The 25,985-nt window shown below is 40.2% G+C and overlaps 1 protein-coding gene across 10 annotated transcripts in view; it reads right to left on the reverse strand.

The window, feature by feature from the left end:
* The window catches only part of LOC122969683 (cytoplasmic dynein 1 intermediate chain 1), a 56,549-nt gene that overhangs the window by 24,025 nt on the left and 6,539 nt on the right, over positions 1-25,985 (reverse strand). For 7 of the 10 annotated variants that reach the window (XM_044335592.1, XM_044335598.1, XM_044335594.1 and 4 more), the window contains 4 exons: positions 9,520-9,615; positions 7,054-7,225; positions 3,671-3,770; positions 3,397-3,522 (listed from right to left, as the gene is read on the reverse strand). In XM_044335592.1, the coding sequence (XP_044191527.1) occupies positions 3,397-3,522; positions 3,671-3,770; positions 7,054-7,225; positions 9,520-9,615 (494 nt within the window). The remainder of the gene's footprint in view (positions 1-3,396; positions 3,523-3,670; positions 3,771-7,053; positions 7,226-9,519; positions 9,616-25,985) is intronic. The other 3 variants (XM_044335599.1, XM_044335597.1, XM_044335593.1) reach the window with 1 other exon arrangement.

Raw genomic sequence — 25,985 nt, forward strand, 5'->3', positions numbered from 1 at the left:
CTGCATTAGAGCACCAACAACTCAGACCAAAGCAAATGTGTCGTTTACTCGGTAAAGTTGGAAAAATGAAAAAAACAAAGCCAACAACTCACGAAACTCCGATCAAACTGTCAAACTAGTCAGTGCTGATCAAATATGGATCAAGATTCTGTTACTGCATTGCCTATTTCTCACCTCAAATGTTTTCAGAAACATATTTTAGTGTATTGTCTAGCTGTAATTTGAGAACGTTTGTGACGTGGCAGCCATCTTGAAAACGGACGTGGGGGACACTGAGGACATGGAGGGACTCACGTGCACTAACATGCAACAAAGAACAGAGCTCAGATAACAACACACACAAAGAGTATAACTTCATTCACTGCTCGGGTCGCCATTACTCCACTATATCCTTACATTGCAAATAATTGTTTGCTGACATCCAGTGAAGCTCAATGTCATTGCACCTTAAACTAATTACATTTTAGTAACATGTGCAAGCCTCAGGACTACAGTGTTCCTGTGAACAATAAAGGAGAGTTGAAAAGGGAGGAAAAGTAAAATCAGAGCAGGAAGAGGACAGAGGAATGGAAGAGTGAATGCATATCTTTCTGTCACATCTGTTTAGTCCACATGGGAACAACATTTGTTCCAGGACCTATGTCAGGAAGTACTGCAGTATAGTGTAATATTACAACACTGTTGCACATTGCCAAAAATGTTTGTGCGCTATCCTAATATTGCACCACTTAAAGTCAGATACATTGAGACTCCTCCCAGAAAACACCAGCTTTTATACGACTTAGATTACACAAAACCAGCACTTCTAGGACAGAAACCCCAATAATATCACTCCAAAGTAAAAAACTGTCTAATGCAAACAAACAAGATACTTATAACAGTAGAGTAATCAGTCAGTATTCTATTTTGTTTCAAAATACTGCAACTAAAAAGTCTTGAGACAAAAAACTAAGCTGAAAACAACTGATATTATCTCAAACTAACAGAAAAAAATTCCCTTGTTTTATCAAAATACATTTTAATACTGATTATTAGGCTACATGTTATTAAAAAGGACAGTTTTTGCATATTTTTACCCATTCACTAAACTGCACAGCCCGACAAGAAATATAGAAGCCTGACCTCACCAAAACCCCATCTGAAACATGAAACCTTCTGTAAGCCATAGCCTCATACAATAAAGCCCCCGCTGAACCAGACCTCAACCACAAACCCCAACCCTCCAATACCAACCCAGCACTGTCATTCTTTTGTATCTGCATCCCCCTTAATACTCACCACATACACACATTCAGTTTTATAGTCATCTACCTATCCATCCACCAGATGAAAGCTGCTTCTGTAGGCAAGTCTGGAAAAACACAAATGGCTCAAACGCTGCTAAACCGTCTCCTGGGGCCTACCGAGCAAACCCACATATACGTGTACTTTATGTGTACAATAAACAATGGGTGCGTTTGATTGGAGATGCAAGGGGAAAGCACATGAGCGGCTTTCTCTGCTTGAGAGGGGGGAGGTTGAAGGTGAACAGAAACAGGGGAGAAAGTAGAGAAAGAGAGGGCAAGAGGCACCAGGGCCCTGTGGTTTCGGGGGGTTAAATGGCAGAACATGCTCGCACATTAAGAGCCATCTGATCCGCGGCTAACTAGAGAGCCACGACTCTGTTTTTGCAAAAGGCCCTGCCGAGAGAAAGAGAGCACTTCTCTCCTCCTCTAACCACTCCTGTGTACCTTTCATCCAAATCCAACAGCGACAGGAGGAGTGAGAGATGATGCCAAATGACTTGGAAACCTCCTCTTTTTTTCTCTGTTATCTCCCATTTTATCCTCTACTCTTTATATGAGCACTTCATTCCTGAGTCCCTACTCGATATTTCTTTTCTGTCTCTCTGTGTTCTCTGTTTTTCGGTCATTCACTTTTTTTTTCTCCCCCTCATGAAAGAGCGTGGCACAGCCCCAGGCCACACCAACTTACTGACTAACATGGGGTGGTAGGAAAATGAGGCACTTGGGAGTTTCTGTTCTCTCTGACTTTCTTCTGTCTTTACTCCATCTGATATCACTTCATCTAGCGCACATCTTTCCAGTAAACACTCACTTAAAACAATTTTTCGTATGTGAGTGAGTCGGCTGTGTTTGTATAAGTGGTTTGTATGTGTTGGAGAATCAAAAGCAAACTACAGTTACAATGCCTCTTTATGTTAAAGACTGAAATTGCTCAACTTTTCAGTGCAGACAGTTTCCAATGAGTTCCTGTGATCATATTTTCATACAATTCTCCTCTGTTGTACAAATTTGCAGTTGATTGCCCCTGTTTGACACATTGAGCCTAACCCTGAGTCTAACCCTTACACAAATATCCTAGTAAAACACCGACAATTCACAGTTCAGCATGCAAGGAAGACACACTGTTAATAAAGTCAGATGTACTGTACATATTTCATTAGAGAACCGCATGGAAAAACTACTGAATCCTATAACTACAAGATGCATAGCTGTAATCTATCCATAAGACCACATGGATTTCAGCAGCAGCATAAATTATGGTGTGGTGAAAGAATGGTGAGTGGAACTAGACTTATATGGCAAGCTTCATACAGAAATATTTGCACCCAGCGTGCGGTCTGCAGGAATATGTGTTTAAAAAAGACAAAAAATGCATTTTCCTTGTTTGAATGAAGCTTGAATGTGTCTGCGTTCATTTCTAAGCAGTGACTTCAATACTATTACAGGTGTATTTCTGTATTTGCAGTGATGTGTATGAGGTTGATGGCAATTATTGGGAAACACAACACTGCTGACGTTAGACACAGCATCAATGTGGGTGGGCCAACACACACATGTGGCGGCGTTGGATTAGGAAGTGGTAGGCCACATCATTTTACTACCAAGACGTCTCTATATGGCCTGGCCTGTCTCCTGGGAGATGTGAAGCCCCCCACACCCAATCCCTCCTCTCTCTCTCGCCTTCTACCGTTTTCTCAATGTCATTTGCTATTAGCATCACACCCGTCAATGAGTTTCTTTCCCAGCATAACCTCAGTTTCTTCTATTAAAAATGGTCTCCAGTGGTAGTGTCAGCTATAATCCAATCTAGAGGGTCAAATGAATGCTTATGGAGCTGCCCTTCATTTCCCTTTGCCTCATTCTTAATTTTTGAGTCATGAAGGTTTTGTCATTACAGTGTAAAAGAGAGAAAAAAAAGCTAAAGTAAAGGACTTCTGAGAAGTATACAAGGGAGATTCATGTTTGGTTCTTTTTTTCAGCATGTAGTTATGTGGTAGTTGATCTTCAGTTCATTAAGCCAGACACAAACCAAACTTCTTCCATACTGCCATCATGGACCATGATTTTGAGATTTATGAGTGAAGTTTGGTTAGAATATTGGACTCAGTACCTGACAGTGAAAAATGTACTCTGGTGTGGCCTTCTTAAACTTGATGTTCCACACTAGGGCGACGCCATCCGGTTCATGGGGAGCATCTTCGTTATTGTTGTAGGAAGCAACAAGCAACTCAGGATACTACAAGAGAGAGGCAGGAAAAGAGGAGGAGGAGGAGGAGAAAGGGATATTAATGAGCGCATAATGATACATAATAAATATATATATAATATATAATAGAGACGCTTCCTGCCATAGTTTTAATTCAGTGACAAGACACGAGGCTCACCTGAGGGGACCAGTCAAGACAGGTGATAACACGATGTTTCGACCAATGTTCGTCATAGAAGAGCCTACTGAAGGACAGACTGGAGCCGCCTGCCAGGTCTCTGGACACAGACAGGAGAGATAACAGACAAAGATTAATTTGTGATCAAAACCTGAAAACAAGTGAGTTCTGTTCCGGTCGCACAACAGTTACTTGTCTATTATGTAAATTGGTACCTGCTATGAAAAAAAAACTGGCTTTGATCTGTAGGGGTCATTTGTGATCACTGCTACATTCAGTCTGGAAACTACACTTGAAGGAAGTGGAGTTACATATCACACTATGATATTTACAGTATCAGAAATACTAATTTAGAGAAAATATATAAAGACAATGAGGTTATGAGGGAAGTATTATATAAAGACCAGAGGAATACCTTCTTCAAAACATATATATAACACTGAAAAACAAATCTGGTTTAAGGTAGGTAAGCTAATGTCTTTCTAACAAATAAGAGGATTATATCAAATTTGCTAATGGAGCTAAACGATTAAGATATTAAGATTAAGATATAATAATTAAGATTATTTTATATCTACAAAAGGCCTCTATAAGGGCCTTGACACACCAAGTAAACAGTCATTAGGTCATGCATGGAGTTTGTCCGGCAGTGTTATCAGTAGCCATTTAGCTAATTCAACATGTTGAATTAGTTTTGGAGGAAGTTGGTCACAGCTATCTGACTGGCATTTCAACCTAGTGAGTCAGTAATGCCCTGTGGTCAAACTAGATCCGGCCACGTCAGAAACTCGCACCAGCCAGGGGTAATTCTAGGATCAGACCTTTAGGGGGGCTCAGCCCCTAATGAGAATCTGACATATATACAGTGCCTTGCAAAAGCACTCATTTCACTGGATAACAATTAATACAATAATATATTTCTATATATAATATTTTAATTTCCAACAATAATACTTTTAATGAATTACTAGTAAGTAACACCACAAAATATTTTTTTAAGAAAATGAAAAATATTAAACTCCTTTCACTTTGTCAATCCTCAGTTCAATGAGGTACATAATGTCACCTTTAGAAGCAACCTAATTAGTTGGGTGGTCTATTGTAGTGTATAATAATAATGATTCAGAATGAACAATCACACACCTGTTTTAGAGAGGACCCTCAGTCACTTAATGAAACCTGAGGCAAAGACTCATAATGACCAGAACTTTCCAAAGTAAGTAAAAGATCAAGTTATAGCAAAGCAGATATGAGGAGAATGAGGAGAAATGTACAAAACATTGTTTCAGTCTCTGAACCACATGGGGACAGTCCACCATATCATCGAGCAATGAGAGGCATCATACAATACAGATGTCCCTCCAATCTGTGCACCTGAGCGATAAAAGTCTGAGACCAAAAGCAAATTTGAAAAAGTTCAGTGGTTGCAATAAGTGAAAGAGTGCATGAGTCACATTTTCTGAATGCTGTATGGCCTATATAGCAAGATGGCAAGAAAGAAACCATAACTTTTTTTTAAAAATGGGGGGAAAACTCATCAAAGATCCGAATGGCAAATGGCCCAAGGTACCGCGGTCTGAAAAAATTACATTAAAGTTTTTGACTTCATACAAACCCTCACTTTATTGTGCAGACTCAGCACAGGGCATCACCCATGTACCCCAATCCCAAAAGTGAAGAACAGGTTTATAGTCTGCCACTTCAATCTTGGAGTAGCAGTGAAACAGTTCAAGCCATGTTTAGAATATTATGAAGAGTCTGCGCTGAGACTTGGAAAATGCTACCTATAAGTGAAGTTCATGCAACTTGAACTGATTTGCCAATGTGCACACAGCTGTGTGTGTGTGTTACTGTAGTCAAGAGTTGTCAATTTGACAAAGACACCAACAAATCTGAAAAAACTTACTTTAATGTTGAGCCACACAGCCATCACTTGGTTTACAATGGTAACGGTATTATCTGTCCGCCTTTTCACCTGGCTGCTTTGGCATTATAACTATGTGGTATTAACCACCAGTCCACTTTCTCACCTGGTTCTTGCTCTCTCTCTGTCTGCCAACTCCATCCTGCTCTCACTTCTTCTCTATCCTCCTCTCTCCCTCTTTGTGCTGTAAACCAGAGAGCTAACATTAGCTTATAATATCTGGGCTAGCTAGTTCGTGAGCTTGTTAATAAAGTTAACGTGTGAATCTACCAGCAGTTAACATCATGGCTCGTTCTGAAACAATGTCAGTGTCTGGTAACCTCTTCACCTCTAAGTCTTATGTTAAAATTACTTTGCTTTTTTGGTGATGGCCAAATACATCGAATCAACTGCACAGTAATAACGACCAATTTGACCCAACGTTCCCTGTCAGAACATTCAGCAATTTTATTGCTAACATTTCAACTTGTTTTTTTCTGCACCATGAAATCCTAAATTCACTACATAGCTACATCTCACACTCACTCAGTTTAAAACTAGGGAGGTGCTGATGTTCAATTTACACACATTTAAGCCCCCAGACAAGTCCACAAACTCTAACCTTAGAGGGCTACAGATGTTGTCAGAAAATAATGATAATGATAATTATTAATCATTATTATTTTAGGGGTGCTGACATGAAATTTGGGTGTTCTTGAACGTCCCTAAAAGGAGTCTAAAATCGACTACCAGCACAGTTTTTGTTTGTCTGAACCCTCCTAGTCAACTCAGTAAGGGCAAAGTTACCACATCTTAATCTGTAGATCTGGGTCCAAGATTGATAATTAAGTGTTAATCACATCAAATTCACCAATATATGTGAATGATAATCCACTTTGTGTGTAATACTATGTGAAAATGAACTGAATGAAACTAGGTAGTGAAAGATGTTACTACATTTTTACAAAAAAAGTATGTCTATGGAAAAAAGAAGAGGACTGAAGTAAAGCACTGGGACATGGCCTGTTTTAGACATAATCTATATTTGACCACAGGCTTGATGCTTCTCTGTGGCTGCAGTGGTCAAAGTTGAGTGAGTTGGTAAAAGCGGCATTCTTCTATAATAGCAGAGCAGTATACTAAAACAGCTTTGCACTTAGGACTCTTATAACTTCAACCAACACTTTGATAACCTCCATTTGGAGGCAACCCTTCAGATGACAAGACAATGCTCTCAGGCATTAGGGTTGTCAGTTCACAGGAGTTTTTAACCCTCTGAAAGTGTGACATCAGCAGGAAGAAATGTATTTTGAAGAACAAAGGCGCTTCCAGGCCCCTGGAGTGACACAGTGGGCATGAGTCAGTCTTAACACATTTTTTAGTTTGAGGCATGCAAGTAAACACTCGCATGTGCTCTCACATCCAAACATAGACTCTTTCCTTCCTCCTCCTATCACCCTCTTGCCTCTTCCCTGCTCACCCCTCTTTGTCCTCCAGGTCTCGCCCACTGTAGTCAAAGAAGATGTCACCATCTTCAGCCAGAGCTCTCTCCATCACTCGGATGCTGCAGTCGAAGAAACTCTGAAACTCAGAAGAGTGAAGAATCTGCTGCCTCTCCTCTTCCGTCAGCTCCCGCAGCACCGGGAATGAGCCTGTTGGAAGGAACATAGACACAGAGACACAGTGTACCAATGGGACACTTCGATTTAAGGCAACAACTTAAGATTACTATCATTATTCAGTATTTTGGTCTATAAAATGTTAGTAAAAATGCCCACCACACTTTCCTAAAGCCCAGTGTGACGTATTAAAATGTTAAGTTTTGTCTGAACTGTCCGAAACCCAAAGATATTAAATTCAGTATCACATAAGACAAAGAAAAGCAACAAATCCTCACAGTTGAGAAGCTGGAACTAACTAACTAACTAACTAACTAACTAACTAACTAACTAATTATTGAAATGGCTGCCAGCTAATTTTCTGTTGATTCATTAATTGATCACTTCCTTTTTTTTTTGGCAACGTATTTTTATTGGCTACAATATAGATTGTTCTTCTCAATATATAGGTTAAGAAAGAACATATTCTTCTTCCTATCTCTCTCTACCATATTTCCCTCACTGCAGCAATATTTTACACTAATTTGTCATATCATTATTCAGTCAGTCTGTGTCTCACCCGAGTGACGTCCATCCGTCACGTACATCCACCCAGTCAGTCCTTTCCACTCGTCTGCACCCCCACCTCTCCCATTCCCCATATTTCTGGTTATTTTAGTACTTAATTTCTAGAAAACGTTTCTTATAATCAATAATACCACAGTTAATATTCTGTAAATTCTGTTCATTCTAGGGAGCTGCTGATTTTCCCTTTTCTTGTAAATTTTAAATATGTATTATATTTAAGCTTTGTTTGTTTTTTTGCCAAGCATCTCTGTCCTGGAAAAAACCTATATGCTCCACTGTCACATCCATGATGTGGCCACAGATCATAGATAAAAATGCCATTTTAGCTTGTTAAAACATTACATAAAAATGTATTCAATTTCTTATTTAATGAAGATACAAGATATCTTTGTTTTTTTGGGTATTTGTGACAATTAAGCATGGTAATTATAATCTAGGAAATATGCCTATATACAGTATGTAAACAGTATTTGACTCTGAAAAGCAAAATACAAGTATATTTTGGGTTTGAAATATCTTTAAAAAAAATGTTTTCTCTTTACTACTGTTTAGGAGCCAAAAACTAAGAAATGTCTATTAATTCCAATTGACATTATGACATCCTACTCTATAAAACAGATATATGTATGTGTATAAAAATTCACAAACACACATGTGGTACTGTCATGTCTACAACTATAAAACCTGTGAGAGTACATCATGTGCTTCCGATGTCATATTAACATTCACTTCATCTCTATCAAAACCAGAATCACATCCAGGACATAATAAACTACAAACAGTTCCTAATGCATGTTTTCTAATAAAACACTACAGTAAGAACTTCATAAACAAGAGGAAAACAAAGCCCTCTGAGCGAACCCGCCTCCCTTTGAACGTAATGGCTGCACAGCAAGGCGTCCAGTTTTTGAAGTCACTGTCCCCAAGCACACATGCGATTTTACACACACACACACACGCACAAGCATGCACAGACACACATATATCGACCTTTACCCTGGCTCTTGACTTTGATCCCCCCTCCATCCCTTTGTATTTCTTACCAGTTGTCAGAAAAGACCCAGTGAATTGAGTGGCAGAGATCAAAGGCCAGACCTTCTAATAGGCCAGGATGGAGAGGAGACGGATGACTGTGTGTTTATGAGTGCGTGTGTATGCGTGCGTACATCTGTCTATGTGTGTGTTTGAGTCACACACAGTACGGTCACTGTTATGTGTGTGAGTGTGCGTGTGTGTGAATATGAATATATCTATCTCTCATCTGTTGGTTCATCATGTGTTGTGTTTTAACCCGCACAGGGCCTGTGCCTTTTCTCTGTTATTTACTACATGAACCCAGTACACACACATGCACACACACTGCATTTCTCTCCGCTTTGAAGTTGGTCGGGGGGTCAAGTGACAGGTTTTTAATCAGTGCTGACCCCCACATGCCATGGAGCTGATATGCTGGACCCGCCTTAACCCCAACCGTAACCTACCCCAACCCTTCCATCTGATACACCCACTTGCTGGCAGAGGGTGTCACACGCGAGTGACTGTGTTTCGTGACAGCTCGACCAGCAACATCTTAGAAGTCAAAGGAAGAAGAGGACTGATGGATGAAGAATGGGAAGTTGTGTGCCTGAGGTAACTGAGGGGTGAACTTCCTCATATATTAAGTTAATTTATACAGAGAGAAAATAACTAAAATTAAGAAAACTGATAATAATACCCGACCATAACAGTTTTTATTGTTCCCTCATGCATCCATCTTGTACCTTCTCTGTTTTCCTTGTTGTCGTCTTCGTCCTGCTGCTCCGATTCAGGGCCAGGCTTCGCCTCCATCATCTCCTCATCTTCCTCTTCCTCCTCTACTGAGAGAGAGTAAAAAAAAAAAAAGGAAAAAGAAGAGAGCACTCATGTTAATCAACAGCTGTTCCAATTTTCCCCCGACCTCCTGCTGTGTACCTCCTTCCCCCCCTTCTTACCAAAATAATCATTCCCAGACATGCACTGGTACACCTGACTAACTAACAGTTGGTCCAAATGGGTTTCATTTACAAACACACGCACTTGCATTTTCTTTTTAGAAAACACAAAAATAGAAAGCACAAAAATGTGCAGAATTGACATGACCGCTGTATATGTATATTAAGTACTCAGTACATATGTCTCAGGAAAAGAAATATAACAGGAAACATTTCCGTGTTGTGGCTGAAGCATGTGTTCACATGGCCCACATGTGTGGACATATTGCTCATTGTGCATGTAAGTAACATGCACATGCAGAAACACACAGCAGGACAGCAGGAAATGTCAGAGTTGCGTGCGTTCTCCTCTCTTTCTCTCACCTTTGACCCCGAGCTAAGAGATCCAATGGTGTGTGTGTGTGTATAAGGGGATTCCCTTTGGATTCCCTCCAATCAGGCTCTGCAATTATGCCTGACTCTCCAGGATTTATTGTTAAGTGTGTGCGGCGTGTGTGTTTGGATGGAGGTGGGGTTCAAGTATGAAGGGTTACTATCAACATAGGCACCTGCTTGTCAGCTACTGCCCCCCAAAAACCCCTCCACACCCCTCGGGGTATGTGTTGGTAACCCTCGCCAACCTCTCCTCCTCTTTTCTGCCGTTCCCTCCCTCTGAAACAGATGCTGAGAGACGGGGGCCTCTCTGAAGACCTCTTAACACCGCGACCAGACACCTGTGGTCTGCCAACACACACGCTGCGCACACACATACAATCAGTCTTTCTCTCACTTTCAAACGTGCACACCCGGGGCCCTCACCCACAGTGCCAGGGGTGGCGAGGGGTTAACTGGTGCAGGGTCAAGCTGACAACAGTCGCTCAGTCCAGTGGGAGGAAGTGACTACATCACACCCTTAAACGTGTCATGTCTCTCTCTCTCTCTCTCTCTCTCTCTCTCACACACACACACACACACACACGTCAGGGTGTGTTTAACACAGCTGGAGTATGGCCTGGGGCACTGTTAAAACCACTCGCTCAAGGGTCGCTCTTGCACCAGATGAACTGTCCATTTATCACTTGGACTTGCCTAAGCTGCTGATGAACTCGCTGCTGGTCTCTGTTAAAAGCTACAAATACAATTCTAATTGGTGGACTAGGTCACTGAAATGCTGATATTATTATTATCATGCATTACAATAATTTCTGGCCCTGTTTTATTCATTATTTCAGGCTTCCCAGTACGTCCCTCTCTTATCCTCGTCTTTGTGTTTTCTTTTCTTTTTTGCTTCCAAGGAAATGTTTTTTGATATACGACTTTAATTTTCATACTGTGTGTATATAATAAATGACTAAGCTAAATCAAACACATGGCAGTGGAGCTCTGGTCCAAGTCGGTGGTTAACAGCCAGCTGTAGTGATCCAAACACCAGTGACCCACCAGTATGGAGGAGAGACCAGAGAGGACTAGACAGGCAGGCTGCCAGACTAGCTCCGTTTCTGAGCTGCCAAAACAGACAAGCTGCAAAGAGAAACGCACCGGAATATTGCTTTCAAAAAGTACAGTTTTTAAAGCTGTAATTCTCTATGTTTTTGGGTTTTTTTGTGTGTTTTTTTTTGGCTGTGCATCAGTCATTTTTCCCCTCCACAAACTGTGGTGACTAATCTGCAAATGTGGGATGTGAAACAGCAAACGGGCCCTGCTAACCATCCCAGTGTAGTAACTTCTATTTTATCCTGTTCTACTCTATTCTGTCTATTTTCTTGACCTTGCGTGACCGGTCCGGTGGTTGGAATGTGTGGTGATGGAGATGGGAGGAGCGTCAGGAGAGGAGAGAGACCACATTGAGGAGCGGTCAAACTGTCAACCCCCAGGACCACAGGACTCTGGAGCAAGGCAGCGTGATTCATGGCCTATGGGTTACCTCACTGAGGGGAGACGGTCCAATTCCCGTATGAAGATATTGCTGATGTCGTTGCCAGCGACCATGCATCAAGTTGTTCTGTCACAGTCCCGCACCAAAAATATCCCGGCTATTTCCTTTGCATGGAAATTTTCAGAGATATATTTCTATGTGTGCTTACAGTAAAGCAAAAGCTATGTTGCGGTAAAAGATACTGGAAAGTAGGACTCATGGGTTATGAAATGATAATATAAAACTTTATGTAAAATGCACATGCAAAGACACACAGAGGCACTACAGGGTTTCCTGCTAAGTTGGAAAAGAAGCAGGGAAGGGATATCAAAAGAGACAATCTACCACAGTTTGAGTGTGTCTGCCTGCTACCCTGTAAGTATCTGCACGCTTTCTTGTTTCCACCTCATTCCAGTCACAGGATGCTTTCTCTTTCCACCTGCTGCTTAATACCGCTCCTCACTGCAGGACAACAGGTTAACTGGTATCCTCCCCCTCGTCGCAGACGGGGGTCCACCTTGATGAAACTCCGCTTGGGGGCTCCCGTTTTGGCCGGCTACACACTCGGGGTAATGATATCCTCGGTAGCCCGGGGCCGCCGCATCTGGCTGCTTCAATCTTCCCCTGGCTGCTTACTCAAGCTGACCGGGCCCAGTCAATTCAGCACAGCCCAGCAGGTATGTAGACACACAGATTCGTAGCGTGGAGATACAAACACAAGTACATACGCACACACACAAATGTGTAAAAGTGTTTGTAAATGCATATGCACACACACACACACACACACACACACACACAAGGGGCATGTGTATGTGTGAAGTTACTTGGAAATATTACATACTACACACAAGCTTAGAAGTAACAACACAGGCCAATTCTAAGGGATAGTTTCATATGCTCTGTCAGGCTCTTTGTTCAAATTATGGCCAACACTGGTGCCAGTTAGGGCTGGGCAGTAGTTCAATGTTATAGTATATCAACCTTCAGTTGAGTTGTTACATCACAAAACATCTTACTGTCGCACAAAATTCTGTTATCGAAATTGATGAATCCAAGCAAGCTGTGGACATTTTTTCCTGATATAATATGTAACAGTGGAACGCAGTTCATTGTACTGAACATCAGTTTGATTATTTTCTATCTTAACAAAACAATCTCAACTCAAGGTCTGGCTTTTTCTGGAGCTTTTGACCCTATCACACGGTCCAGAGTTTGCTCAGCTGCCACAGAACTGTAGATATAATCTTACTATGATTCAGAGCTCTTCTAGGACTTCTCATCCATGTTGTCCTAAGTATCGTCTATGGGATTTAGCATAAATTTGCCATATTGTGTAAATGATTGAAAAATCTATGGATTATTATTGTAATATTGATTTCATCCTGCAGTCTAGCTAGTTGCAGAGAAAAGTTAGCTGGCAGAGAACAGAATTTTTGTATGTATCTATTTTGTCATGAATACAGTGATGTAGTTTGAACTTTCTATTCCTTCATGCTTTTAGCATTGAATGGAAAAAACGGTAAAACGACATTCTCATCAAAATTTCAATTAAATGTGGGTAGAATATTTCTGTTTCTCCACCAATAGATCGCTCCCGGACAGATGCTTTGTAATTAGCAAGTTTTTAGCAAACTCGCTAATGTATTAAGACTATTATAATGTTTTCGGTGCATGAAGCTATTTTTAGCCTGTATATGCATCATTATTGCTTTTATGGACTAACATAAGAGTAAAATAGTTCAGCTGAGAGTAATGAACTGATCTGTTTGTGGAATAAAGAAAACATAGTCTTAATGAAAGCTGATACACCGCTGAGAGTTTCATTAGCCTAAACATCTTGTATTATTTCTCAGTAGGCAGCTACTATCGAGCCTGTGGAGAGAAGAGTTTTAAAGATACTGACAGCGCATATAAAAGTTGCACACTGTCTTCTGCTTCCCTTCAGCTAGTACATAAAGCACAATGGCATGTTGTGTCACAGCAGTAATGTGTTAGCATGTGTTCCGTTTGGTAAGGATCAAAGCCTTAGCTAACCTTTTATTCCAAACCCAATCCGTAGTAAGTGCTATCGCTGAAATGTGTTAGTGCATGCTCGGAGCGATTGGCGTAATTATCAAAGAGCTGTGTGTACGTGTGTGTGTGTGTGTGTGTGTGTGTGTATACAGAGGGAGGATGAGACCAGGCCCTAAGTTTGTCATCAACAACATTATGTGAGCACAGCCGCACACTTATTATGGTGGTATGGAGGTGACTACACAATTGACTCACACACAATCAAAGTTGACAGTATTCATAATTATTATAGATCTCTATTGTATTAATTGCAAAGAAAAAGAGAAACTGATATGAGAAGGAAGAGGCGGCAGAAACGGGTGGGAGGGATACAAAAGAGAAATCCAGCAGGATTTTAAGGGATCCCACGCACTGGAAATAACCCTCCAACATCATATACACACTCATATGGGCACACACACATACATACACATAGTTCGCAGGGGTTCTGGGAGGTTGGCTGTTGAGCAGACCACAACACAAGCACTATGCAGAGGAGTAGGAGGAGGCCAAGACGACTTGAAAGGCTTCTCTAATGTGGCCCTGGCACGACACACACACACACACACACACACACACACATACATAAGCATTAACTTCACTGAGAACAACTCTTATTGTCAGAGAGAGACACAACACACACACCATCCTCTTCACCCCTGCATACATTACATATGACCTGAGGCATCAGGGGAATTCTCTCATTTTTATTTGTCCCACCTCCAGTAATATAATCCTCGTAATCCAAGTAGCAAAACAGATTTATATAACCACACTGATTTTATACAACTGAAATAATGATACCAGTCACACATAAAATGACGTAATCCCGAGATAAATAAAATGTGATCTGATATGACTCAAGGAAACTTGTCACAATGGATGTTATTTTTGGCAAAAACCATAAGCATTTTTAACAAAATACCTATTCATAGGCTGATGCTGTGGAAACGAGCAACATCTCTGAACACTGGAAATACAGTGCTTGTGTTCTTCTCAATCCTTATAGGGTCTTACACTTGGAGCTGCAATGATTAGTTGATTAATTGATTAGTTGATTGACAGAAAATTAATCAAGAACTATTTTGTTAATCCATTAATTGTTTTAATCATTTTCTAAGCAAAAATGCCAGAAATCTTCTGGTTTCAGCTTCTGAAATGTGATGATTTCATGCTTTTCTTTGTCATACTTGATATCTTTGGGTTTTGGACTGTTGGTCGGACAAAACAAGATATCTGAAGAAGTCATCTTAGACCCACCCTTCAGTCATTTTTTAACTGTTTTTTACTATTTTCTGACATTTTATAGACCAAACAATTACTTGATTAATCATGAAAATATTTGCCAGATTAACCAATTACGAAAACAATTGCAGCCCAACGTAGACAATTTAGCTGAACATCTTGGCTCTCTTGCTTTGGGACACGAAAGCTGTAACATGATGTTTTCAGCCATCTGGAACAAACTCATGGTCCATCTTTGTGGTGCGTACTCCCAGAGATTAAAATAAACTCTCCTCTACATTATTTTTCATGCTTTTGACAGTTACATCAGTCATGCTGCAAACTACCAGTCATGCAAGCCTTCTACACAATTACAAGAATCCTGCTGAACTGCAGGAAACCTGAGACACATCGCTAGGTTTTGTTAATATACACTTAAATTTATAGCTGGGTGATAAAGCTGAAATCAGTATTGGAAAAAAGATATTTTGTGATATCAATATATACCACAATATGGCAAGTATATACATAAATACATATATATATATAAAAAACAATCAAACTGATGTTTAAGCAATGAACTGTCCTCCAGTGTTGCATGACTTCTACATCTATTTATAGGTAAAACAAGACCTAATATTGTTATTTTTTAATCCCAGCTTGTACAGAAATATTAACTGTAACAGCTGAAATTTACAGAATAATGTGATGACAACAACATATCATCACTACACAATTCCTCTGCCAATCGACAATATTGAAATATCTGCCTAGCCTTACCTGGCCTCAAATACAAACTCTGTCTTTGAGCGAAGAGAAGCACTGCTAATATTTTAGGGGCAACAAGTGCCAACCAGGTTGGACAGCAAATTGATGGGTTAGAGCCAGCCATGCAGTAAAGTCGAACAGATCTTTTTCTGAGAGGTGAGAGGGCAGTCCAACCTGCTCAAGAATCTTACTGATCTGTAGATGGTTAAGGCAGACACAACCTCTTCCAAAGAAAATCGTTTTCCAGGGGCACAACATCACTTGAGCCTCCTACGAAGTCGGTCAAAAGTTTAATAATCGCTTGTAAAATATTTATTTCCCACAGAGTGACTCAGGATTTTAGTTAAGTAATTATCAAACATCAGGTACTGAGAATACTTTAATTTAAGTTTCTTAATTCTATTCTTGGTGGGGTTTTTTTGCCTTTTCATTTGTTTTAATAGATAATAATGCTTAAAATTCATCAGTGTTCATCAAGTCATGATTGCCACAGTAGGGGTAAAAGTATTCCCTACATACACACACATTAGCAGCAGGACCTGATGTAAAACTGCTGAGGCTAAAACCTGCAGGATGATTTAGATTAATTCATCTCTTCGACACACTTACCCACACTGATCAAACATTGTGTAAATGTGCGTGTGTTCAAGTTTGTGTACACCCGAGTCTACACCATATGCACACGTGCATGCCCACACATAATCAGCTTTCATTAATGCAGCCCATTCAGGCCTTTGGGGGTCTGCGGCCAACTCTGCTGTGTGCTGTGGGCGCAGTCTGAGTAGATTCTCTCTTTCTATCTTTCTCTCTATGTCTCACCCTCCTTTCTTTCTTGCAGTGCCACCCAGGCTTGGCCCCGACCCAGACCCACATCTTTAAACTGAGCCATCATGCCACGCCATGCTCTGAGTCCGGCCGCAGGGCCCTGATTAAAACCCATGACTTCAAACTTTCCAAACTGTCAAAAACCCAGTCAGAGAGAAAGAGAGAGAGAGCGAAAAAGAGAGAGACAGAAAGAAAAGGTCTTACATAAAATCACTGTGGCATCAACTCTGTTTTCAACGCGTCATCTGAGCAGGGATTTGTGTCACTCAGAAACAGAGCTGTTTGCATCTGCGTGTGTGTGGCTCATGGTGACTGGTGGTCTGTGTTTGCCACTTGGATAACGATGGTGTTTCATTTTGTTTTAATGAGGGACAGACGGACAGATGGGACAAACTGTTTTTATAGGCCCTGTTACAAGGCATCAACCTTGGTTCAATCCTACTGGGATATATACTAAAATAGTTAAGAAACCATATTCACGGTACTCAGCAACACTGTGAAATAAATACATAAATAATCTTAGGAAAATTAGCTCAATACCTTGCATAGAAAGCATTACCCATCAATCCAGTGGATTTTTGTTAAGATTTGAGAGTCAACTCATGTTTGAGATTAACTGTAAATACCATAATTCAATTTCATCTGATACTCATTTCTAATACAAATCTTTGACAATTTTTTTTTTTTGGTGAGAGTTTAGTGTACTGTATGTGCCAAGAGTGCTCCCTGCTGGAGAGTTGCAGAATAGCATGCCACACCGCAGCCAAACAAAAAAACCCAGCATGGTTATCAAATTTCTCAACTGTCAAGCTATAAACTGTTATAATGACCTGGAAATTTAAGGTCTGAATCAGTGGAGCTAGAACAGTTGATTTTAAAGCAGCTTCCACGGTTGGCTCAAATTGAAAGAGAATTTTTATAGTGTAATTTCAACCTTGCTTGTAAGTAAATACTCATTTTTACTTTACAAATAATTTGGGAGGATTTGTTATTGTCTGGCTCAACTTAGCGTAATTTTTTTCAACAGAAAGTATAAACAGTGAGTATAAAAATAAGTATAATAAGTAAGTATAAAAATAAAGTCACAAACTTGACATACGAAGGGTTAATAAACATCAAACTGAAACAACTAACTGAAGCAGGGCTAAAAGCTGCAGGCTAGCTGTGGCAGTGAACCGCTACCCTCTCAAATGAAAACCCCTGGAGAGTCGAAGGGATCTCATAGTACAAGGGAGACCACCCAGGCAAACGTTCAAGACCCACTGTTGCTTTACACATGAATAAAAAATGCAACGGGAGGAGAGGGGGGGGGCGGGGGGGTCATGTCAAAAAGTCAAGTTCAACAAAATACAAGGGAAAAGGGGGAAAAAAGAAAACAGTTGAAAAGAGAAAACATGTGAAACTGTATTCCTACTCATCTCAGGCACTCATCAGATGGCAAATATTATTTTGGATGATGGCCATTTTGCCAAAGAAAGAGAGAAAACGAGAGAGAGGGAGATGAAGAAGGGGTTCATGTACCTTATTATACGGTGGTCACAGGGGAAAATTGCAATCATCTGTGACTCACTTGGAATACCTTACGCACTGTGAAAGACATTATTTTTCTCTAATATCAAGAGTTTCTTTGGGTTTTGACAGCCACGGCCATTTTGACAGAGACCACTTGGGACCCTGCATCAATTTTGGGAGTGAAACAGGAGTGAAGGCTGCGCCCCTTTCGAGGGCGATGACGATGAAAGCCAAACTCAAGAGCTGTTTTATGAAGAGAGAAAGTGAGAAGCGTCGGCCGATTATGTGCGTCTGCAGGGAAAAGACTAGCAGAGATCATAAAAACAAAATACGACTCTGATCTAAAGTGCGAGAGTTTATGTCACCAAACATATATGTTTTAGATGTACTTTCAGTTTTACTTTGGAGTAGTTCTTTAAAGTAAAACCGTACATTTTGTTCAGGGTCCTTTGGGTGCACTCAGTGTGGTTATTCTTTACATGAATTTTGCCTTTTAAAAAAAACACACACACACATACACACACACACACACGCACACCCTCTGGTCTGTTCAGTCTGTTGTAGCCGCCTGGCTGGAACAACAACAATGTATGAGACAAGCACTTCCATATGTGGCTGCATACACATATATACGCACATACACAGATGCACGCAGGAACACATAAGTACCTAACCATGCAAAACACACACTCGTGCAACCACATTCCTCCCTCCAGAACCTTGAAAACTGCCCACAAACCCCTCAGTCATGTCGGTTTCATATAGACTGGGAGCGTGTTACATTCTCTGTTTTTATTTGAATACATCGTTGCTTCACTGGATTGTAGAAAAAAGCCAGACAGACACGAGATAAATTGGCTGAGAGAACTTAAAGGACCTCAACTTCAGAGCTGTGAGTGTTGGGTACAGTATCAGACTCGGCGTCCCACCTGACACAATAATACTTTCCGTCCTGATGATGTCTTGGAGGAGAAACTGGACAAAACATCAGCTAAAAATAAATTCTTCCACTGCACAAGCATTACTTTACATGTGCACAATTATAAGACAGCCAATAATAAAATAGAGTGATGAAGCCTACATGTTAGAGATGGCTATTGCAAATACTAAATTGAGTTGAGCACACCTGACTAAATTGTCCTACTCACAATATCAACACACTTCTTGAAATTAGGATAATATTATGTTCCCAGACCCGTCTATTAATTCAACTTGAATAGCTCTACATGTGTTACTTTGGGTTGAGTATCATTTGATACTAATTCCAAGACAAAACTTAAGTTTCAGTAATGATACCAAATGATATTTTTTGGATACTGTACTTTGAGTTTTTCAACATTTTTTTTTTTTTTTACAAAGCCCTTTTTCCTATTGAAAAAACTACACTTCTTAAATGTAAACATCAATATCAAAAATTTGTAAAAATATGATTCAACTCAGTAAAGTAACGTAACAACACGTTAGAGTTTTTGCTCTAATGTTACTGCACCTTGGATACACACCAGCAATAATGTAATACTGTTTGACATTTTGGCTCACTTGCTTTTGCACCATCATTACACTTTATTGTCTCTTGTTATATTGTTGAGGGAAGATGAAAAATGACAGCGGAGAGAGAGACGGGGAATGAACAAAGTGTTCTGGCTGGACATGAACCAAGGATATTATGGGTTATGGTCAGCACCTTAAACCCCTAGGCCTTGGCCACCAGGGCGCCCCTGCATCTGTATTATAAATAATACAGATGTATATATATAAATAGAATATAAATTAGGTTATACATTTTGTCAGTGTCGATATATATCAATTTAAAAACACATCACACAAATAATCAAATTGATGTTTAATCCAGTTAACATTTCCACTGCTATATATTACATCAGACAAACTCATATGTATACAAAAGCTGAACGAATGACAACTATTAAAATCATGTCATGAGATTCAGACACGGATTCTAAATGTTTAGGTGCCAATTGCTATTCACCCCTTTTGGATTAAATCTAGAGGGACATTTTCAGCGCAACTGTTGATAAATACCTAACAGTTCATGACCAGTTGAACCGTATTTAATATATTTGGGGGTTTGTGGGGAAAAAAAGACAAAAGTAAACACTCTAATTGGACCAATGTGCTGCCAATTGGTCAGGATCATTTCATAAATTTGCAGTTTGGTTTCTTAACTGCTCCCTTATGGGATTATGTAGCGCTCAGGTGATGTATGTACATGTGTATGTGTGCGTGGTCAGTTTGCCAGCGTGCACATGTGCTCCTTGTTTATTACTCTGTATGTGAGTCTGCACATGTATGTTTACATTTATGAATCTTTATACTTATATGTTTGTGTTTGTACATACAAGAATGTGAGTGTGTCTTCAGATTAGTGCTTGGAAATGGGTTTTCTCTTGCAATTAGGAGCAATTACCAGTCCACCACATGTCAAAAGAAAGCCTCTTATTGCAGTAAATATACTTAAGGAGTGAATTACTGACCAACTATATACTCAAGCTGTACAGACCCTGAAAACTAATGGGCCAGAAAATACTACAAGGGGGTGGGTGGTTTGAGGGGAGGGGCGGGGGTCATGCACACATATTTTTGCATACGGATGCACAAACATTAACACACACACTCGACTCTGTGAACTTTTAACCCTAAGAAAGGGGTTTTCCGAAGTTGCAACATCAAATTATACACAAACACACACACAGAGTTGTATTGCTAAGGGCCTACTTGTGGTTCACTGCAAACAATTACTGCTGGAATATCATAACTGCTACAACGTCCCACAGTGGCCTCCGCTGCTTCTACTCCATTTGTTTCTCTCTTCCATCCCTCTGTTTATTCTTGTGTCTTCTGTTAATCTTTTATATTGTTTCCTTCTTCCATGCCCTTCATTTTCTCTCTATTTCTTTGGCCACCTTTCTACTGTGGCTTATTATGGGTCTTTTAAGGCTCCAGTGAGCGAAACCAATTTACTATGAACTGGGTCAGGATCACGCTACACCCATGCCAACCTGCACACATGTATACGTGCACAACCACATGCACAAAATCTCCTTGACCTTTCCGTCTCTTGCCAACATCCCAAGTAACCACACACACGCTGATGGTTATCTTCAGATTGGGATCAGTTAAGTAAAAGAGTGGCGTTGTCAGAGTACTGGCTGGTCCAGAAACAAAGAGGGAGACAGAAAGGTTGCCCATATTTTACTATGTGAACTCTCACTCCCTCTTCCATGTGTGGAGTGTTTGAAACTTGGCTCTGCAAAATTTTGACAGACCTGAAGCGAATGGAACATTTCAAATGCTGCGGTTACACTGTGGACATGGGTGGAGAGTTCACGGTCTTCAACAGTGTCTACAACATTGATAATTACAGTAAACAGTGATAATTACATTTTTATTTTAGCATGTCATAACAACAATAAAAATCATGTAGCAAATTTAGGACTGTCAGTACAAAGTCAAGTTTTCGCTGAACCAAAAGACTGGGTCCGACCCAACTTTAATTTCATGAGCCAATGCCCTATTAAAACTCAAACTTTCACTATTGACATGCTATTGAAAATATTCAAAGATACAGTGGGTTGGCATTGTCAGAGTAACGGTGATTTATTCTTCTGTAGACTCTAGTTTTCTAGTTTTCTCTTTAAAAGGAAACATCAGATGTCTAAAATACAGTACTTCTTTCATTAATGAATTCATGATTTGTGTCACATAGTAAGTAAAAATGCTTGTTTTTAATGCAAGAACATGAGGCTTTTTGGTTTCACTTTAAATTAAAAATCTTTTATTTTTAGCCAGGCTAGCAATATGGTTATGTAGCAATGTCGGTTGGTCGTTCCGACATTTAAGTCCAGAAAAATGTTTAGTTATTGAAATAACTGACATGAAATTTTGTAGAGGCATCTACATTTCCAAGTGGATGAATCTTACTGACTTTAGTGACCCTCTGATTTGTTCAGTACTTTAGTTTGTGATCACACATCTGCAAAACAAATTCCCTACCGCCTCAGCTGTAATTTGTGTTTAGCACTAATTAGCAAATGTTAGCATGCTATTATAACACGCTAACCAAACATGATGACAATGCTAACATCACCTGTTAAACAACAGCATGGTGGCATTGGCATTGTGAGCGTGTTGCCATGCTAACATTAGCATTTAGCTCAAAGCACTGATCTGTTTTGTTTAAGTACAGCCTCACAGAGCTGCTAGCACAGCTTTAGACTCTTGTTTTTAACTACTGTATAAAGTAAATTGTAACTGTTTATAGAATTAAAAATACTCCTGAATTGTAGTGGCTATGATTGCTGGATATGACCTTGCCTTTGTTTTTTACAAATACCATACATGTGTTCAGAGAAACTGAGGAAAAAGCACAAAGCTAATGATGCCAACCAACAAAAATGAGTGAGTTTCAGTGGGGTTTTTTGTTGTTGTTGTTGTTGTTGTTTTGTTTTTTTGCATGAAAAGCACAAAGCCAATTCAAAATGAAGCCACAACTCTTTCTCAAGGCCACTTTAACACAGATAGACACAAGACAGAGGCATGAAACACCAGCTACCCTTCACACACACTTTGTTTGACCTCAGTAGGTTAGGTTACTATCACACACCATGTTAGACCTTACTTTATTTCCCTGCTATGTCCTTAGACAAAGCGTCCGTCCTCACGACAAGCATGTCCATTCATATCCATTAAGAGAGCAGTAAATAGCTGGAGCCAACCGTGACTGGGGTTAATCCGATTGCCTGACACAATGGACACTCGGGACAGACAGATCACTGAGCAGCCAATGGGAAAAGGAACACACATAGACAGCTACACATCACGATTATAGAGAGGCAAATTGGTCACGGAAATGAAAAGCCATATCATTAACTGGTTTAAATGAGAGTCACACACACACACAAACTCCATGGGACTTTTAAACACATACTCTTATGTAGAAGGACACACACATGTTCGCAAAGTCAAATCAATACAATTTGATAACATTGCATTCAGGCTCAAACACACACACTCCCATAGACCAAACTCACGTCACACAATCATACGCGGCCACTGACCCTGGGCATAAGGTCTGATATGAGAAACCGGGGAGGTCAGAAGTTCATGAGCCATGAGAGAATCCCTGAGTCATCCAATTCAAAAGGATTACAATGAGACTACACTGATCCTTCCTTTCACACACACCCGTGCCACAATGTCAATATTACAATTTTAATGTGAAACCACCTCCCACATTAAGGATCATGAAGGAAATGCAGGCCCTTATAACATTTGATAGCGATGATACTGAATCTAGTTATAGAGAAAAAAGTTTTCAGTTTGACAGGTCAGAGGTTAGCGTTGTGTATCCTAAATTACAACAACTAACAGTATTTAACACAGACATAGGTTTACAAAGAGATATACAAATTGAAACTAGAGGTCCATTCAAAGAGCTTTACACACCCCTGGGACACACCACCATCATTAAGACAACATATTTAGTCTTTCGTTCATTCCTCCACAGAAGCCAGCTGGGTTTCTCCCCCCGTTTCATCCCACTCTCCCTCCTATCTCTGTATAATATCTGTGTTAACGTAACACAGAGGTAGAATTAGTGGCAAACTACACAGAACACTTTGGACCGGATCAGACCCTGAGGACAGAGAGAGAAGGTAGGAAGAGAGGAAATGATGGCGGCAAAGGAATAAGAATGGATGTGATCAAACACAGGAAATAAAAAAGAAGAGAAAAAAAAAAGAGAAAAAGCAGAACCGGCAGAACAACACCGGTATGACGGTGAGCTCACTGGCTCTAAGCAACATAAACAACTGACAGCCTACAAGGATGTGTAACACACACACACACAAACACACACACATATATACACTGAATATATACACCTGTTTTTTAACCCCCAAAAGACCATTTGTTATAATGAATTATGTTCTGAATGAATTCAGAAAGTGAATCTAGTATCAAAACCACTTGCTGAATATGAATAATGTCAAATCTACTTAGGTTTAACTCTCACCATTTTATGTTCTTGAAGTTATAAATAACTTGATATTTAAGAACTAAACCTTCAAAATTCAATTTAGATCTATGACCAGCTTTTCTGTTGGCTGAGTAAACAGAAACACTGGAAACACTTAAAAATTTGAAGTCATAGCCTAACTAATGATGTATACAACCTGTAGCTACAACGTGTAAATTATGTGTGTTGTGTTCATGTTAAGTTCAGTCATCAACAAAAGGAACTGGCCTGAACAAACACACAGCCAGAAACGCAGGCAGGTGCTACCATCAGTCTCTTTTCCTCTTTCTCCACACACAACAAGCTTTGTAGTAATCTCCAAAGGACGGGTCTCCTAAGGCCAGGGTCACCTCCCCATAGACTACCACAGCTCTGCTCTGGCTCCCAGATGTTCTCACACACACACACACACACACACACACACATATACACACAGACCTCCTGAACATGCTCTTGGAAGTTGAAAACAAACAAACCTAAATGGGCCAACATATAGCACTGCGACAGGCGATAAGCAGTCACAGTGTGTATATTTGTTTGTCTGTGTACACAGACTACTTGACCTGTTTATAGTAACTCCTGCATGTTTATTTGACTGGCTGTTTAATTGTTAGTCTTTATCTCTTTACCTAATTGCCCGGTACACTTTGTAACAGCTGTATGTGCGTTCTTTTGGCGCTCTATATAGGTAAACTGGCAAGCTTTGACAACTGGAGTCTCGTATGTGATTTTGATTCTGTTATTTATATGTGATATGTACATACGTGTGTATGTCTACCAGCACACATATGTGAGTCAGTGCCTGTGCACTTGTTGAATAAATGATCTATTCCTAGGTCTGTCAGGGAAATGAGGGCAGCTGAGGCGGGCCATTTGGATGCTGATCAGCGCAGACGTGTGTGTATGTGCGTGGTGGTTGCTGGTGGAGGGGGGCAGTGGAATCCACACCAGACCATCTATTATAATGACAGGAAGCAGGAAGTACAACCCCTTCGCAGTCACATGGCTGCCAGCTGTCTTGGCAACTAGAGGGAGGAAGATAGAGAAGATGATAGGGAGGGAGAGCGCGTGTGTGTGTGTGTGTGTGTGTGTGCATGTGTGTGTACATGTCTCAGAGCCGGTTTGAATGGTGAGTGTGTAGGTGGTGGTTTGCATTCTTACGCTTGAATATGACATTTCAGAATTGAATATCTGCATTTGCAATAAGAACAAAGTTAATGAAACAATGTCAACTTATCATCCATCCATAACTCCACTGCTATTCTCCTCAAATATAAAAAACACTCAAATGTTTATGCCTTGAATCTGCTTCCACCTTCGTTATTCCAAATCCAGTGCAGCACTAAACCTCAGTTTTGACCATATGGATGTGTTTAGTCTCCGCAGCTCAGCACACATGTGCACGCCCACTTGCAGAGACACAAATATGCACATATACATTTTCACATGTATGCACACATAACCTCAGATGCTTAAAAACACATGTGAAGCTACCCACACACATGCACAAACATGCTTTTTTTTGGGCTTGTGTACCACTTCTTCTGAAAAGCAAAACATGACCGAATTAATGACAGCTTTTCCTATTCAGGGAAACTAAACTGTCAATAATTGTAACTAATAAATTCAATTAAAAGATTAAAAAGTGAAGAGTTTAATGAATATGTACACGTAGATATGTGTTGAGGTGCATACAACACATAGCAGTGTTCCAACATCCATGAGGAATCCTCTCGGGTGACTTTCATCTGTCAGCCTGTTTCCACTTATGACCAGGAGTCAAAAACATGATGTACTATGATTGAAGACACAATAATTGACAGGCAGACACTTGTCAGCTTCTCTCTGCCCTGCTCTCTCCCCTCTCTCTTTTTGTAAGATCTTTAAATCACTCCAGGTTTACAGGCTGCAAACTGGCTAACCGAAGGGGTATCAAATTCAACC

The sequence above is a fragment of the Thunnus albacares genome, chromosome 19 (genome assembly GCF_914725855.1).
Source record: "Thunnus albacares chromosome 19, fThuAlb1.1, whole genome shotgun sequence".
NCBI lineage: Eukaryota > Metazoa > Chordata > Actinopteri > Scombriformes > Scombridae > Thunnus > Thunnus albacares.